Source organism: Pseudopipra pipra, chromosome 8 (assembly GCF_036250125.1).
Source record: "Pseudopipra pipra isolate bDixPip1 chromosome 8, bDixPip1.hap1, whole genome shotgun sequence".
NCBI lineage: Eukaryota > Metazoa > Chordata > Aves > Passeriformes > Pipridae > Pseudopipra > Pseudopipra pipra.
In genome coordinates this window covers 29217525-29233817 of record NC_087556.1, presented here as the reverse complement: position 1 = coordinate 29233817, position 16293 = coordinate 29217525, and the positions used below count along the sequence as shown (strand labels likewise).

The window sequence follows — 16293 nt, the reverse complement described above, 5'->3', positions numbered from 1 at the left end:
TACAAACAAAAGACATAATTAAAATCAGCTTAACCAAGTGAGGTGTTTCACCATCACAATATCTCAAAGGCTGGAGGAGTAGAATTGCTAAGTAACGGACCATAGATTGAGATATGGCAAAAATGTTTTAATTAATCATTCATACTGCTTTTCAGAGTTAGTAAACCTAGCACTTACTGTTACTTGGCCAGAAGCTCAGCATTGCTGCACCCGAATTAGAAAACCACTATCAAGTCATGTGGTTGAAAGAACATCATGTCTTTTAGGGCTGAAATGTCAAAGTGGTAAATATAGAATTTTGCACATGCATTCTTCTGGAAAAATTTTGTACAACCAAGCCCCCTGAAATGGGCATGTAATTTATAAAACATGTATATGCAGATGAGCTAACTTGTATACTGGCAGAGGCCTCTGTGGCACATCTCTTTCAGCAAGGTTTGTAAAGAGCATTTTTTTCTCCCTTTTGGTGCCTTTTAGATTGGCAGATGCCTGTTCAAGTAAAAGATGATTTTTTGTTTAAATTGTAAGGAAAACTTTTTTTCTGCTCCCACACCTATCTCCCACCCCAAATATATAAATAAGAAATGTGCTGAGTCCAAGGTTTTGGGTCGTCTAACAGGACATAGGAAACCTGTAGGTGAAAGGAGGCCTGCAATTTCCTTTTTCTTGTGTTTTATAGCTCTCCTGTACTTGTTATCATTCTCACCACCCCCCTACTCCATTTTTTTCTCAATCTGCTTTCCTAAGGTTTTCTAAGCCTTTGTGCATATTTGAAAAATAGAAGGGATTTGATGTTCCCCTACTTTTCACTATTGTGATCATCCCCACTCATGTAAAATAAGCACCCATGCGGATGGTTCTCCCTAGTATGAAGAATGGCAGTGTAAAAGGCAGCAGCATTCTTTTAAGGTACACACAGAGCCATGTGTTTGGACATCTGGCTGCTAAGTCTCGATACTTGGGGATCAACCAGCATGGTTCTGCAACAGCCCTCTTGCTCTGGCAAGACATAGGAACTTCCAGGGCCGTTGGATTGCTGAGGTGCATTGTTAGGAGGCAAAGTAGTCCCAGTAAGAGTAATCCTACAAGTGGAACAAACAGTACGTGCAAAATAGAACTAAAGTTTTTAGGCATTCGATTCAGGTTTGCTAAATCAGCACTGGTTAAATATTGTCATCAGAGCCCAGTTTGGCATTGACAGAGATTTGGAGTGTCACCAGCAATGTGGGTGCAGCCACCAAATGGGCTGCATTGCTTTACAAATTATTTTGGCATATCAGAATTTTTCTAAACCAGTGAAAGAGTGTGTAATGAACAGTTATGCCTTTTGATATGGGCCAAGTGAGCTAACAGCTATTTTCTGTTTCTAGTTTCTGTACACTTTTGGTTTAGTGAACTGTAGTAACTGCCAGCATCTGCTTCTATCTGCTTTTGGTTGCATATCTAATACTATGCTCCATGTTTGCGCCTTTGAATTCCAAATATCAATCTCCATACTAAAAATTGATTGCCAAGTAACCTTCCATTCTTCTTTTCCACACTGCCCATCTAAGCACCAGCTCTGAGCACACAGCTCCTGCCTGCATGCCGTCAGAATGAGTCTGAGCTGCTCAAACCTCAACTCCAACCTGAACATGAATTTTTGTTTCTGCAGGAATATCAGGGAGATAAAAAAAGTCACCCAGGGCTACCAGTTCTCCTTATTGTTTGTATTTATATTTTTGGTTCAACTTCTTTTCTTCCTGGAAGTTTTGATTCCACCAGTTTTGTTTGGGTGTGATTGGGCTTGCTTTTTTTCTTTTTCTTTTTTTTTAATTGCTCTCCCTCTTCTCATTTTGTTTTCTCCATTTTTTCATTGGAGGCAATGAGCCGTCCAGCGGTCGGAACTCCCCTGTCCCCTATCGGCCTGACAGTCGCCCTCTCACTCCAACTTACGCTCAGGCCCCTAAACATTTCCATGTTCCAGGTAGGAGCTGGCACTGTATGTGTCTTGGTGTCCTGTCACAGTGTAGAATGTAGCCTTTGTAACTTCTGTCTTGTCTCCATCGTTTCACACTGTTTACCATGGGTTTCGCCCTCAGGGTTTGGAACTGCTTCTCAGCTTGCTGAGAGGAGTAGTGCCTTAAGAAATATGGGGCTTTGTTGTGATTTTTGCCTGTTCTGTTGGTCAGGTGTTTCACTGTTAGAATGTCTTGGTTTTCAGAGTCTGGTTTTGGCCTGTAAGCTGTATATGAGCTACGCAGGGCTTGATTTTTCTCCCAGTTGCACCATCTGAGCACCAGCATAGCTCTGCTAATTTTAGGAGTTGGTTTTGATTGACATGCAGAAAAGAAGTGGCCAGTGAACCATTACATATGTTGTACATTCAGATTGCTGTGACTTGTTTCAGTCTTGAACCCAATAATTCTAGTTTAGTGTTCCTTCTTTTTAAAGCAGGTGAGGATGTTTCTTTACTTGTTTTGTGCAATGGCATGGTGTCCTCAGGCGTACCTGCAGATCCACGAGGATATATATATATGCCTTAGGACGTCCTCTCTATAAAAGGCAGTCTCTGTTTTGAAGTGAGCTGCAGAGTTATTCCAGCATCTGAGAAGATCATCTGGGATGGGGCTGTGTCCCCATAGGGTTGTGGACATGCATCTGACTGCATCAGTGCTAGCTGAAAGCCTTATTGTATCCAGTTATTCTTCAGGTCCCCTTCAGCCTAGTGTCCCTCCACGCTGCCAGAGGTTACTGCTCCTCCTCCATTCCTCAAATCTGGCAAATAAACTGTTTGTGTGCACTCCCTTCAGCCCCAGCGTGACCTGGCCTGGCTAAGGTTGGCTGGTTTAACGCTTACGCTAACCTGGCTCACTTGGACTTGCGTAAGCTGAAGCATGAATAGCTGTGATAATCTCGAGCACGGTGGGAGAGTGGTGCAGCCACAGAAGGAGCTGTGCTCCTGTCCCACTTAGAGCCTTGTGGTGTAGATGTGCGCAAAAGCACTGCATGACTACCCTTGTGATGTTTGTACCTATTTGCTGGTCAAGTGGCCATAACAGATCACACACAAGAGTGAGATACCACAGTGTCCTTGAGTGCAATGCGTTTGCCTGTATAGTTAGGGATGTAGGGCTCTGCAGAGCAGGACTTGCCTCTGTTTCAATAGATTTTTAGGGTTAGCTTTCCTTAACGCCAAAGGCAAGGTTGTCTTCTGTAGCACTTTAATTGGATCTGTGATACACCGCATGTATTTCTGAAATTCCTTTTCATCTTTCATTCTGTTGTAACTGAAAACTTTTTTCAGGCAGAACAAAGTAGCAAAATGGGTTTCTGATGTTAATTTTCGAATTCCCAGTAGCTCATTTTGGTCTTCTAATAAGATTTTGGCACAGTTTTTCACTGTAGCACTGATTTTGGATTAACTTTTGTATTTGTAGCTGTGCTGAATACATGAAGTGTTGGCTTGGGTGGGAAGGTAGTTTAGAACAAAACGGTTCCTGTCCTAGATTATTGTTTGTAAAAATATGGTATCTTTTAGACATGCTGTAGATTTACTGCATTAGAGTTCTGGGAAGTGTTTTTATTCTGATTTACATAAATGATATACAATGTGGTGGGCCTTACATAAAAAAGTTACCAAAAAGAAAAAAAAAAGGAAATCTGTCCTTGTGGTTTGAGAATTAGTAGCATATCAGTTAACATTGTATAAAGCATTCCTTTTGACTTGCTGAAGTGTGGCTGTTCAAAACAGTGTCCTAGGCAGGTATTTTGTGCTCTGGATTTTGAAGTGAATCATAGGCTCACTGCATTCTCTGCTCAATCCAGCCAGTCAGTTGGAAAGAAAATTGAGCTGAAGCACAATTTTCCCCAGAAGTTATTTGGGAATGGGAAAAGCCATTCCCCAAATGGCTTGTATCTTCACCATTGAAATGTCTTGCCTGCTTACATTTCTTCTCTAACTTATTCCACTTTAAAATCATGACTTGATGCATCTACATGTTACAGAATCAGCTCCAAAGGACTTCATACCACATGTCTTTGACTTTTCACTTGTTCTTATATTTTCTTTTCTTTAAATAATCTGATTTTGTATAATACTAGAAATAGCTTTCTGGCTTTTTCTTGTTTACATCCTTGATTTGGCCTGTGTGTTGTTTTAGTGCTGGAGTTATCTTTATCTACAACTGAAGCAGTTTTCATATTCCCTTTTTTTCTGTGTCTTAATATCACAGATCAAGGTGTCAACATTTACAGGAAACCGCCCATCTACAAACAGCACGGTAAATGATCTTTCCCTTTTTATTTCAAAACTGGAATGTCAACTAAATTATAAGGTGTGCAGATTAGTGAAAAGCATTCAGTTTTTACTTTGTAAGCATAAGTTTAGTAGTCAAAGTTTGAAACAGCTGTTATTGCATGTCCTGCCAAGTGGTTATGTTTTAAAGCATGTTGTTTCATTTGTATCATATGGTTTAATCTTGGCCATGTGGATATTAATGGCAAAATTGCCACTAGCTGGGATTTTGCTGCTTCTTTAGCATTATGATGCCTTTCAATATTTCACTTCTTTAAATTTATATTGTCAAAATACAGGTACTGGTCCGTGTTAAAATGCATTAACAACAAACTCTTCTCTGACAGGGAATTCTTGAAATTTCCCTACTTTAAACACAGTATAATAATTTACTTCAACAGCAAAGATGGAGATGCTATTATCAGACTGGAATTCTGAATGTATCTGTGGCTTCAAATAAGAATCTTTAATTAGTGAAGGTATTATAGGTGACACTTATCACTGACAGGGCTAATTTGATTCTCAGGCCCTGTGAGACAGCTCAGGTAGTACACTGTACTTGTTTTTCCAGGGGTTTGGATTCTGAGTTGGACAGCAGTGTTAGTGAACTAAACTTTTTGGTGTAGATGTTGCTATAGCAAATCTGAAACACCAGTGATGGCAGAAGGCCACTGCCTTGCCTGTCATTAGTACTGCAGGACAAGGTCCCCTTACAATGGAGTGTGTTCACTCTTCCCTTCTCCTGTGAACACAAAACTGTGCATATGGGATGATTTTTATTTACTGTGGTGAAAGACAGATGACTCCACTTCTTAAAGACTCTTGAGTTTGCATCCTTTTGCAGACTTTTTATCCAGTGAAGTGTATTTAGGGTTAAGTGGCAAATTAGCAGTTCTACCGGGTTTAGATGAACAGTTGGCTGAGAGGCATTGAACTGAGCTGAGCAGGAAAGCCCAAAAGTCCATTCTGCAGTCAGGAATTGCAAATTACACTGCTCTGGAATTGCATCAGGGTTTTTTCCTTTCTTTTTTTAAGTTTCAAACCATATGCTCATTTTGGAAAAAGTCTTAACATTGTTTCTGTTTATTTTTATGGTTTTAATGTATCTCCTCACCTCCCATTAACATGTGAATGTTTAACCTCTGACATCACCAATTCTAATACGTAAGTACTGTTTGAAGTCATGCTTTTGTAAACTCTGACCAGCTTCCTCCATGCCTGCAATTATGCTTAGATTTTCCCAGTCATAAACTGGTCAGAATTACCAATGATATCTAATACTGATGTTCCTAAACTACCCTGAACGTGTTGGATGAGCAAACAGGGCATCACTTCGTTAACAGATGTCTTTCTGTTTTTAAAACAAAAAGAGAAAAGGAAAAAAAGTCCAGCACCCTTGCTTCTGATACAATAGCTTCATGTAAGTGAAGGTGATTTGAGCTAACAGTTTGCATCTTAAGAGGTAGTTAAGGCTGGGTTTAATGTAAACTGAATCCTATTGGATTTTTTTTGCTTTTTAATGTCAAGAAGTGAAAGCCATAATGCACATCCTCACATGCTTTTATGAGACTTTGGCTTAGAATGGAATCTTAAGTGGATGCCCATGGCTGAGCTATTTTATTGATGAGGTTCAGTGCATTGCAAGTGCCTTTCCCTGCCAAGTTGATCTGAATGGAGTTTAGTATTTATTAATAAGTTTACATCTGCTTTTGCTACTACTGCATGCTATAAGCAAGAACATGCAGCAGAAAAAAAATTCCCCTAGTTAAACGTATTTGTTTCAGGTTTCTATTTTTTGTTTGGTTTGCAGCTTTTCACAGAAATATAGGAAATAATTATCATCAGTAGTGTTAAAATTAGTACTGTTCCTCTGAACTATATGTTTTCTTGCCCTAGAGGGAAGACAGATCACTACATAAATCTGGGTTCATCTTCATTAATAATCAGCTCTCCTTAAGAGATATTGATGAATACTCATAGGCTGAATTTTCTCACTCTTGCCTAGTCATTCTTGCACTGTGAAACCCTAGTAAAATCCAAAGCGGATTTGGGGTTATTTTGGGGGTGGGAATGTGGGAGGAGAGGAAGGTTCGATTCCAGTCTATTGGCAAGAGAAAGGCATTACCTTGCTTCAAATTGCAATTAGAATAGCAAAACATGAAAATGTTCACTTCTGAAAATTAACTACTTGTAAAGTATAAAATTTTGCCAGAGTAAGGAAGACCTTTGTATCGATACAGATTATTACATAGCTAAGTTCCCTGATTGCCATCTAGATGCAGCTGCTTTGGCAGCACAGAGCAAGTCCTCCGAGGATATCATCAAGTCCTCCAAGTTCCCAGCAGCTCATGCACCAGCACCCAACGAGATACCAAAGATTGAGACGGACCACTGGCCAGGTCCTCCCTCCCTTGCTGCCATAGGTATGCAAAAGCAAATGGTACAACAATGCGGCTTGAAAGGTACTGGTAACCAAAGTAGGTTAATAGTGGAGCTGTAAAAATGGGTAGTAAAGGTGGCGTCCACTCCAGATGTTCACCACGAAGTGCAGCTCTTCTGGTGAGACCGCTGAATGTCTGAATCTCAAACTGTTGAATTTCGCTGAGTAGAAGAGGTTTTGCTAAAGGACTTTGGAACTGATCACACAGATTAGCCCATAGGAAAATTTTGTGAACTCTAGTGCAGTAGCTTAAAAAATGTGGTGTGTCACACAAGCCTGACTTCTTTCAGTTATTCTATTTAATCTTTTAGTCCTAAGCTAATAGTAGTTATGCCACAGAAAATATTATTGTTTCCAACCACATGACTAATTTCATGGCAAGAAACAATGTCTGAATTGGAACAATTAACAGACTAAATAAGTCCTGATTTTCAGAGTTATTGTTTTTTGAGACTTTGTATTTTTCTTCTGTGTCGTAGCACTACACATATTTTTTTCTTTAATTCATGTGCATCATCATTTTAGATTTTTTTTCTGCTTTGTATTTTTTTCTCTGTTAATTTTCATTGACTCTATAGCATAAAATAAGCTGTCTAGCCTGATTCATTCATGAAGACATGTCTGAAGCACTGAGGTGGTGTTTGTTTCAGGTTTCTGTGAAGGAATGTATGGCTTTCATCACAGTGGGATCTTCAGGGAAGTGCTGGGAGAGGAGACACAGGGTGGGAGAGCACAGTGACCAACTGAAGGGGCTGCACATGCAGCAGCAATTTTTTGAACATGTCCTTTAGATAGGATTGCAGCCTGACAAACGTGAGTTACAGGGATAAAACATCTGTATATTTGAAACATCTACATACTTGAAACACTGAGTTTGTCCAGCATAGGGTTGGTGAATAACTATATCAGATATAGCCTGTGCAGAAAAAAATACAGCTGCTGTCTAAATGGTTGCACCAATATCACATTCTATGTATTCATGGAAGAGTCCTGGCATCCAAATTGGATTATTTTTTAAGAATATTCAAGAAAATAAAAATTATTCAATAAAAGCTAAGGAACTAAAAGGTAAAACACCTGTGTCTTAATTAATTTTAGCTTTATCCAATGGATCAAATTAATTTACTTCATTTAAGACTAAAAATAATGCCTTGTTTATTTCAAATATGAGTATTCATTTAGGAGACTATTGTAGTTTAATTTTCCATTTGAAATGCTAATTCAGATTTGCTTTTCTGAGTCTAGATAAAAGTGTAAATGTAAATCAGACTTTAAGTTTTCAGCCGCTGATCCAGTTACTGGTGCTATTAAACTCCATTTTTCTAGAACCAGCAATGTGAGCTCCTTTTCTCTATTACATTGAATCTTGGCTTTTGCATCCAGGACCATTGCTTGGTTTGGAGCTCACGTGCAGTTTAAGCTCTTGTTTATTTTATAGCAAGCCTGATAACCATAAGGCAGGCTATCCAAGTGAGTTTTATTAAGAGTGAGCTTTGAAAAAGTCTTTTGACTTTGCAAGAAATTACTGCTTTGTATATTCAGCAAATCAGACTGACCAGTACTTTGAACTGACATTGAAATCTTCAAGCTGTGGTTGCACTGGTACACAAAGCTGTCTCTGTACTGTGGTTTTGTGGAAGCAGGAGCTGACATGAGACGCAGATCAAGTGGAAGAGAGGAAGATGATGAGGAGCTACAGAGGCGCCGGCAGCTGCAGGAAGAGCAGCTCATGAAGGTGGTTATGAATTTGTCTTCATGCTATTTCTGAACATCCTGCAGAAAGGGCCCCTTCGTTTTCTGTAAGCTATTTCTACCACTGTCTTGATCAGCTTTATTTTACTGATATATCTTTTAATTGCCATTTATAGCTGAACTCTGGTCTGGGACAGTTAATATTGAAAGAAGAGATGGAAAAGGAGAGTCGCGGTAGGTCAGCCCTTTCTGCCAGTCGTTACGATTCTCCAGGTAATTAATGTAGGCAATAGAGCTAATAATGAACAGTGAATAATAAACAACATGTTTACACATATCAGGCAGTGTCCCAGAAGAAAGACAACTGGGAAACTGCTTGATATGTGTATGTGTGATGATCTGCCCTGAAAGAGTGGCCTAATTCTTTACCTGGTTTTGGTGAGGGTGGGAGTGTCATGGCTGGATTTTAATTAGAAGAAATATGAAGTTGAGGATTTTCAGGCAATTCTAAGGAGAGAGATGTTCTAATATAAATAAGGAGTGAACTAAAGTGTTTGGTGACTGTCACATTGCATACGTGCTAATAGACTGGGCTATTCAACTACAATAACACCTTTTGCTTAAACTGATGGCTCCTCTTCCTATTTAGTCTCTTCTCCCAGGGAAAGAAAATCAGCAACATTGACCAGAAGAGCTGCATATTTTGAACACAGCCAGAGTTTTGACCTTGGCCGACATTTTGATTTGGCTGTATTCTGTTCCAGAGCAAAAGCAAAAAAGTTAACTTTGATTAATTGGTGCCTTAGAATCTTTGCCTCATCTCACGTTTTGATATACATTTGTGGCCTTCTCAGACCTCCAGAGAAGGGTTTGGAGATTTTATTTCACTCGTTTCATTCACTGTGCATTGTAACACTGCAGCTGTACTTTGAGTCAAGAAGGGACAAGATGAGTCTATTTGGAGTCTCTGGAGGAGCTGCCAAGCAGACCAAGATTTCCTTGTGTTCCCTGTTGTATAAGTGTGTTGCCTTGATGGCCTTGGAAAGGATGCCTGTGGCTCTCCCTCACTGTCTGTAATTTTTACAGGGCCAGAGTCTACCTGCTCAACTCAGAGCTTATGATTTCTTTCTTAACCTTAGCACAGGATGGAGGACTCCTTTATTTGTGTCCGTCCCTCTTTGCAGGGATAATCAGTGCAGCCATCAGCTGCCTTTTGTGGAATCAGTGGCATCTTTTCCAAAACTGCTAATTGCTGGCAGCAATAGTGCCTCAAGTTCTACATTCCCCACCCTCCTGTGGTAAAAATAACATTAAAAACCAAAAATTGCATTTTTATTTGGAGGATCTTGTCTGAAGGAACTGTATTAACTGTAGAGTTGCTATTGATCGCTATGCTAACAATCTTTATATTTATCCACGTTTTTATCTATGTTTAAAAACACACTCTGGACATTTCAATAATTATAATTTTTGTTTAGAATGCCAAATTCTCAACTTGTTTGAATTCAGTTAGCACTGCCCATTCCCATAGTTCTCCTATTGAAGTCAGTATCCAAACATCTGTCAACTGCAGTGTTACAGGACCAAAACTAATACCCTTTTCTTCTTTGTAGCAACAAGTGGCGAGCTGCATGTCAGTAAGAGAGAATGGAGTGTGCTGGTTATGTGCATCTTGGCTTGGGCAGCAGCAGAAACTGGGAGCATGAGTGCAATAATCTTTGAGTAGGAAGGATAGAAAGGTTCATTCAATTCATGAAAGGCTCAGAGGGTATAATGATATATAAACCACACGTCCACAGGAGAGTGGAACTGAATGGACCTGCATGAGAGATTTTAACAGGAAACTTGTCCAAATACTGCTGATCTTGGATTCTCTATGTACTTTATCTTGGTCCCATCTTAAGTTGCACAGCAAAACTTTATCTAGATAAGGAATAAAAAGTTATTTTGCACTGTTGGCTGATCCCTGAGCATTACTTTCAACTCAGTGGAGAATATTTTGATTTTGAACCTGGCAAAACCACAGTGCCCTTTCTTGATGATCTGCCTCCATGGCACAATAAAGCTGCATGTAACTTAGAGAGTGTATGAAAGTTTGTGTTGAGTTTGAGCTGAAAGATTAGTTTCTTAAAGTCCGTGTATCCAGTTGTGTATCTGCTTGACTACTTTAACTGTGTATTTTATGCTAGTTCATTCCTCAAATGTTCTAACTTTTGAGTTTCCATGGGATTTTTCCAGTAAAATATTTTCCCTTCCTCATCCAACAGCACATGCTTCAGCCTCCAAAACCTCTTCGCTCCCTGGGTATGGAAAAAATGGACTTCACAGGGTAAGAAAATGGTGATTTTGAGAAGTGAAAGGTGGCTTTAATTATCCATGGTATTTATTTCCATATTTAACTGTATTGGATTTTCAGTTTGATTAATATTTCCTATAAGACCAGCTGAAGTCAGACAAAACCTAATTTTCCTTCCCTCAGACATTGTTAAAAAAGCAAGAAACCAATGCAAGAAATGTTGTGAAAATTCTGAGGGAAATAAAAGACATAAAGCAATTTATTTTGCCCGTATACCAACCTGCTTGTGAAGTCATGAATTGTGAATTTACGTGCATATCCCTCTTTTCGTTTTACAGCCGGTGTCTACAGATTTTGGTCAGTACAACAGTTATGGGGATGTGAGTGGTGCTGTTAGAGGTAAGGCTGAGGAGCCTTTTTGTTACGGTGTTGGATCATTTCTGCTGTTTTATTTTAAAGTTGTGGATGTGGTTACTTTGTATTTGCTCAATACTTTTTAACTTCCTCTGGTAAATTTGACAATTAACTCAAAACGGTTCAAATACCTGTAGAAAATATTGGGTTTATTCTGCCAAATCTGCTATGTGGAACTGATCTTGTTTATGCCAAGGGACTGCTTTAGCATTGGATCAGATTGCAAGTGAGTAATGTGTGTGTTATCAGGAATATGAACTGAGTTCTGACATGGTGTTTTCTGTCTCTGAAAATTACCATCCACCATGCAGTCTGAAGAATGTGCCACAGTGAAGAAAGAAGGATAGTGCCTTCTAATCCCCATTGCTGCTCATGATCTTCATTATGACTGAGCTAGATGTGGTATCAGTCATTGCCTAATAAAAATTGACAATAACATTTATGAAAGTTATGGAACATTGAGAGTTAATGTTTTGAAATGTTTTGAGAGAGAGAGCTATTTTCCAAAGTGAGATTGATCCTGACTGTCTTAGGTACCCTATGGTCAGGCATCTTCTATTGGTGCTTGAGTCTCTTAATAGGCTGTGGAGGAATCTAGACAGCTACCTTGTGACAGAAGTTACTTGAGCTGAATCCTGCTCTGCACATTTGAATTTTTATTGGCTCTTTATTCACTTGATTGTGGCTGTGGATCTCTTAATATTTCCAAAGTGACCTGCTTTTCCTGAATGAGAAGCCTGCTCAAAATAAAAAGGACTGCAATACTTGGAGTGTTTGAATCTACAAACTAAGTCCTAAACTAGAGATGTTTCTAGCCCTAGAGAATCAGGTGGGATTTTGGAAAGATCAGGTAGACCAGAAGACAGAAGGATTATCTGGTAGGTTGTAACTGATTCCTGTTCTTCCACACTCCAAAGCTGATGAGACTTCTCTTTTGCTTTTCAGATTTCCAGGTAGAGTACGGGTTTTCATCAATCAACTGACAGCAGAACCTAGAGCGTCTACTTGTTCAAGTCTGAATTTCTGCTACAGGGAAGGGTTTCTTAAGACAATAGCTTTGATTTTCCTGCATGTTTAAGCATAATCACCAATGTAGATTCTTATCAACAAAAAAATGGGCACAGCCTCGGATTCCTCCTTGTTACCTCCCCAGAGCTGGGTTGAGACAGCTCACACCAGTTCTGTGACTTGCTCTGTAAAATCCACTGTCTGTTTATACATGAGTTATCTGTAGTAGTCATCTCTGGACATGTGAGGGTGGATTTATTTTCAGCCTCTCTAGTACTGGCCCCAGAGACATATAGAAAGTCTCTCCTGGAGGCAATTTTTTCCCATAGCAGGAGCTTTGAACTCTTCATTTTTACCCTGGAATTTGCTCTCCAGACAAGATGGCTGATCAATAGTTTTCTACAGTGCTGCCATCATAGATGAGCCAGAAAGAGGTGTGCTTGCAAATAGAAACCTTTTTACTTCAAATATTGCCTGCAGGTTTTTTTCCAGAATGGTTTGAGTCTAACTGGCTCCTCAGCACAATCACAATATGAAATTGCAATTTGAGAAAGAGTTTAATTACTTGGATATTTTGTTAATGGCGTATCAAAATCATGATGATTGGAAAGAGAATAAGATTATGGGAGGGGAGCAGAGTTGTCTGTGTATTGTGCTCCAAATGTTATTTCCTTAGAAACAGTACCTGTGTCAAAACCAGCACCTTTTTACCCTATCCCCATTTGTGTTCATAGTAAAAATTTCCCATTGTAGAGACAAAAAAAAAAAAAAGTCCCTCAGTTGATACAGTAAATAACAGGAAGGAAAGCCCAGAGATATAAGAGAGCTTTGTATGCTGTTGGGGAGGATCTGAATTAATGTTTCTGTGTATTTGACTAGAGAAGAACTTTACTTAGTCACTGGGGTGGGAAAGGGCCTACCACTCTCTTGGGTTGCCCAGATCCAGCTGGGAAGTGATACTGGTGAGTGGGAAGCTCTCACCAGCCCTGGCAGTGACAGGAGGCTGTGGTGGCAGAGAGGATTGAAGGATCCCTCTGTGAGCCTCAGAGAAGTAACAATGTAGTAGCCATGGCAATGATCTATAAAATAAGACCAAGTAGTAAGACTTGAAGGAAGCCTCAGGGCAAATTCACCTTTGTTTTCACCGCTACTTGAGTGCCTTTACCCTCTGTGTGTGTAACCTATGTGTCTGATGTATACCTGTATCTGATGCAGTCCCTCCCGGATGGTCATGTCCCTGGAATGAGAATGGACAGAGGAGTATCTATGCCTAACATGTTGGAGCCAAAGGCAAGTGCAGATGTTATTCACTTTCCTTCAAGACAGTGAAGATTTGACTGTGAAATGCAGATAAAATATGGGAAATGTCTTAGTTCCCTTACTTTTCTTTACCTCACCTCAGTCCCTGCTCCTTATGTGCCAAACCTCTCCCTTTGTTCTGGACTTTGCCTGTTAACAGGTGTTAGTGCTCAGGCAGGCTGAGGGCAGCCCAGGGTGCTTCCTGGGATAAGGAAGCTTTTCTAGAGACAAACTGAAGGATACTGAAGGTGCTCAATAGGCAGTTCTCTCTCAGACTTTCACTAGCCAAAGCAGCAGGCCAGACTCAGTGGGAAGATCTCAGATCTGTCCAGTTTGAAAAGTGATGCAGAATACTGTGGCTCACAACACACTGTGGAGGCTGTCATAATGTAAAAGTTAGGGAAATACATGGATCTTTGATTGGATGTCTGTCTGGATCTGTTATTTAGCTCTTGGCACTTTTAGCCTGACCACCTGTCAATAATGTTGAATTCCCTATATGAGAAACTCTCCAGGAGATTTATTGGAAAAAGAGACGATGTCAGCTAATTATAATTTAATATACAAATTAAAATGCTTTTACAGCTATGTCTAGAGATGCCTGAGTCAAAAATGAACATAATACATAGAGGGAATTAAACCAGAGCTGTGTTTTAAATCTTTCTTTATTGCTGGTGAACCTTCCATGAAATCATGATTTTGCTAAATTTACAAGGATCAGAATTTCTACAGTTAAGTGAGGAGCTGGTTTTGCAAACCAGATCACTACGTGTGCTTCTGAGTCACCTCCAGACAAACTGTACAAGGCAATAACCCTGGCTTTATAAGCTGAGACCCCAGAGCAAGTGGTTTTATATATTATATAAATAAGACCCTGGGGACATTATCAACTCCCGAGCTACTACTTTTTATTCCAAATAATTTCTCTTTCAGTGCAATAGAAATTCTTAAAGCCACCACTGCTGTTGATGCACCCAGTGATTTGGAATGTTATTTTGGGTGACAAATTCTGTCAGTATTATTAATGATAAAATTTATGGCAATTTTGATGAGATAATAGAACACTTTCTGTTGATGTTTATAAAGGTGATGCCGGACCCTCAGCATGTGTGAATTGGCACTATTTTTATTCATGTCAATGGGCCAACAGTAACTTAAACCTGATAAAGTAAAAGAAGCTAACTCAAAGTCAGCATGAAACACATGCAAAAATTAGTAACCTTAAGAAGGACCAAATCTTACCAAATGGTTTTCCAGAAAGGACAGAATTTGTGCATCCTGCCAACCCAGATTGAGACATGCCTTGTTATGAATATTTAAATATAAAATGTACTTATGACCGTAGATCTTGACTTAAACTCTGCCTGTTTAAATATGAAAAGTTACATTTTAGTTTCCTATAATGCTGTATATGGTAGCCATTTCCAGTATCAAACATAAACAATGTAATTCCAAGTATAGACTTAATTGTACAATTGTGACATTGTCACAATCTCATAAGAATCATATCTTACAATTGGTATGTAAGCACACATTATTTAAGTTATTATTACTTACAATAAACTCAGTGGTGTGTTCACTGATGCCTGAATGTTATTTATTATATTTTTGAAAAGTTCATTGGGACAATTGTTAACAAAGGAATGAACTTAATTGCTGAGTACTGCACAAAAATTGATTAGGTTGAATTTCTTCTGATGTTAAAATAATGTAATTAATCACATTTGATAATAGCTACTTCTCCAGAAGAGTTTTGGTGGTCTCACTCCTATTCCCAGTGGGCAAGGAAGACAAGACCCATAAATGACAGTAAAGGCTGAGCCAGTCGCCACTGAAGTTTACGGAAAAACTTTACTGACCCCAATAGGTGTTGGATGAGAGGTCTGGGAATGCTGCTTTCCCAGTCTGCAGAGACATGCAATGAGAAGGACTCTAGAGAGGCTCTGGCAGATGGAACATAAGCTCTCCTAAGTCATTCCAGGCATGGAAATGTCTGCCCAAGGAGAAAAATCCTAGAAGAGAGTTTTATTTGCCAGGGATGATTCCAGAAACTGATTTTGAGATTTTCCAAATCCTTTCCAAGCAGCATTGTATCTATTGGATTAGGCTGATTTGAGACCCACTGACTGTAAACATTTTACTTCAAAGAACCTGTGCATGTAAAACATGCAATCAGGAATTGATTATGTGCCAATGTCTGACTGTGTATAAATTCTGGACATTCTTTGCAATGTAAAGGGAAATCAAGGGGAATGTTAATGGGAGATGAGCTGGACACATACTCTTCTGAAGCAGATTAAGATATCTCTTAATATAAATAAAGTATCTCCTTTAATCCATGTGTGTATGGCACAGCCAGAAAACACAGTGGGCAGTTTTTTTGAATTCTTTAACTGTCCAAAAAGGTGAAGAAAATGATGTGATAAATTCTATTGAATGCAGTGGCACTGACAAATTAATATCTTGTTGATTCGGAGATCTGAACTTTTGACTTTTTTTTTTTGAAGTCTGCTCACTAATTGTCTGTCCTTAGAGCTGTCCACACTTTAGACCATTAGACCAATGAGCAGCAAATGCAGTTACCTTAATAAATTTTTACATTGATGGATGAGAAAGTGTATTGACTAGAAAGGACTCTATCTGACCAAAGCCAGACAGTGTATTATATACAACATAAAAATGAGTGGGGTGGACAAGTACATAGTGGCTTCACAATATGAGGCAGTTCAATACTAAACAAGCCCTGGCTATGTCCAGATGGGCTTGTCTTCCATGCAACTTTAGGAAAAAATGATAAGAAAAAAAGAAGATGTTAATTCCTTTGAAAAAGAAAACAAGTGTTTGTGTGTTTATGAAAATGAGACACAT

The 16293-nt window shown here is 39.2% G+C and overlaps 1 protein-coding gene across 15 annotated transcripts in view; it reads left to right on the top strand.

The window, feature by feature from the left end:
* The window catches only part of ABLIM1 (actin binding LIM protein 1), a 201083-nt gene that overhangs the window by 177454 nt on the left and 7336 nt on the right, over positions 1 to 16293 (top strand). For 5 of the 15 annotated variants that reach the window (XM_064663405.1, XM_064663403.1, XM_064663400.1 and 2 more), the window contains 8 exons: positions 1862 to 1966; positions 4215 to 4262; positions 6517 to 6699; positions 8360 to 8451; positions 8585 to 8681; positions 10676 to 10737; positions 11043 to 11103; positions 12064 to 15004. In XM_064663405.1, coding sequence (XP_064519475.1) covers positions 1862 to 1966; positions 4215 to 4262; positions 6517 to 6699; positions 8360 to 8451; positions 8585 to 8681; positions 10676 to 10737; positions 11043 to 11103; positions 12064 to 12101 — 686 coding nt within the window. In that variant the 3' untranslated portion in view covers positions 12102 to 15004. Of the gene's footprint in view, positions 1 to 1861; positions 1967 to 4214; positions 4263 to 6516; positions 6700 to 8359; positions 8452 to 8584; positions 8682 to 10675; positions 10738 to 11042; positions 11104 to 12063; positions 15005 to 16293 lie in introns of those variants that run through there. The other 10 variants (XM_064663410.1, XM_064663409.1, XM_064663401.1 and 7 more) reach the window with 8 other exon arrangements.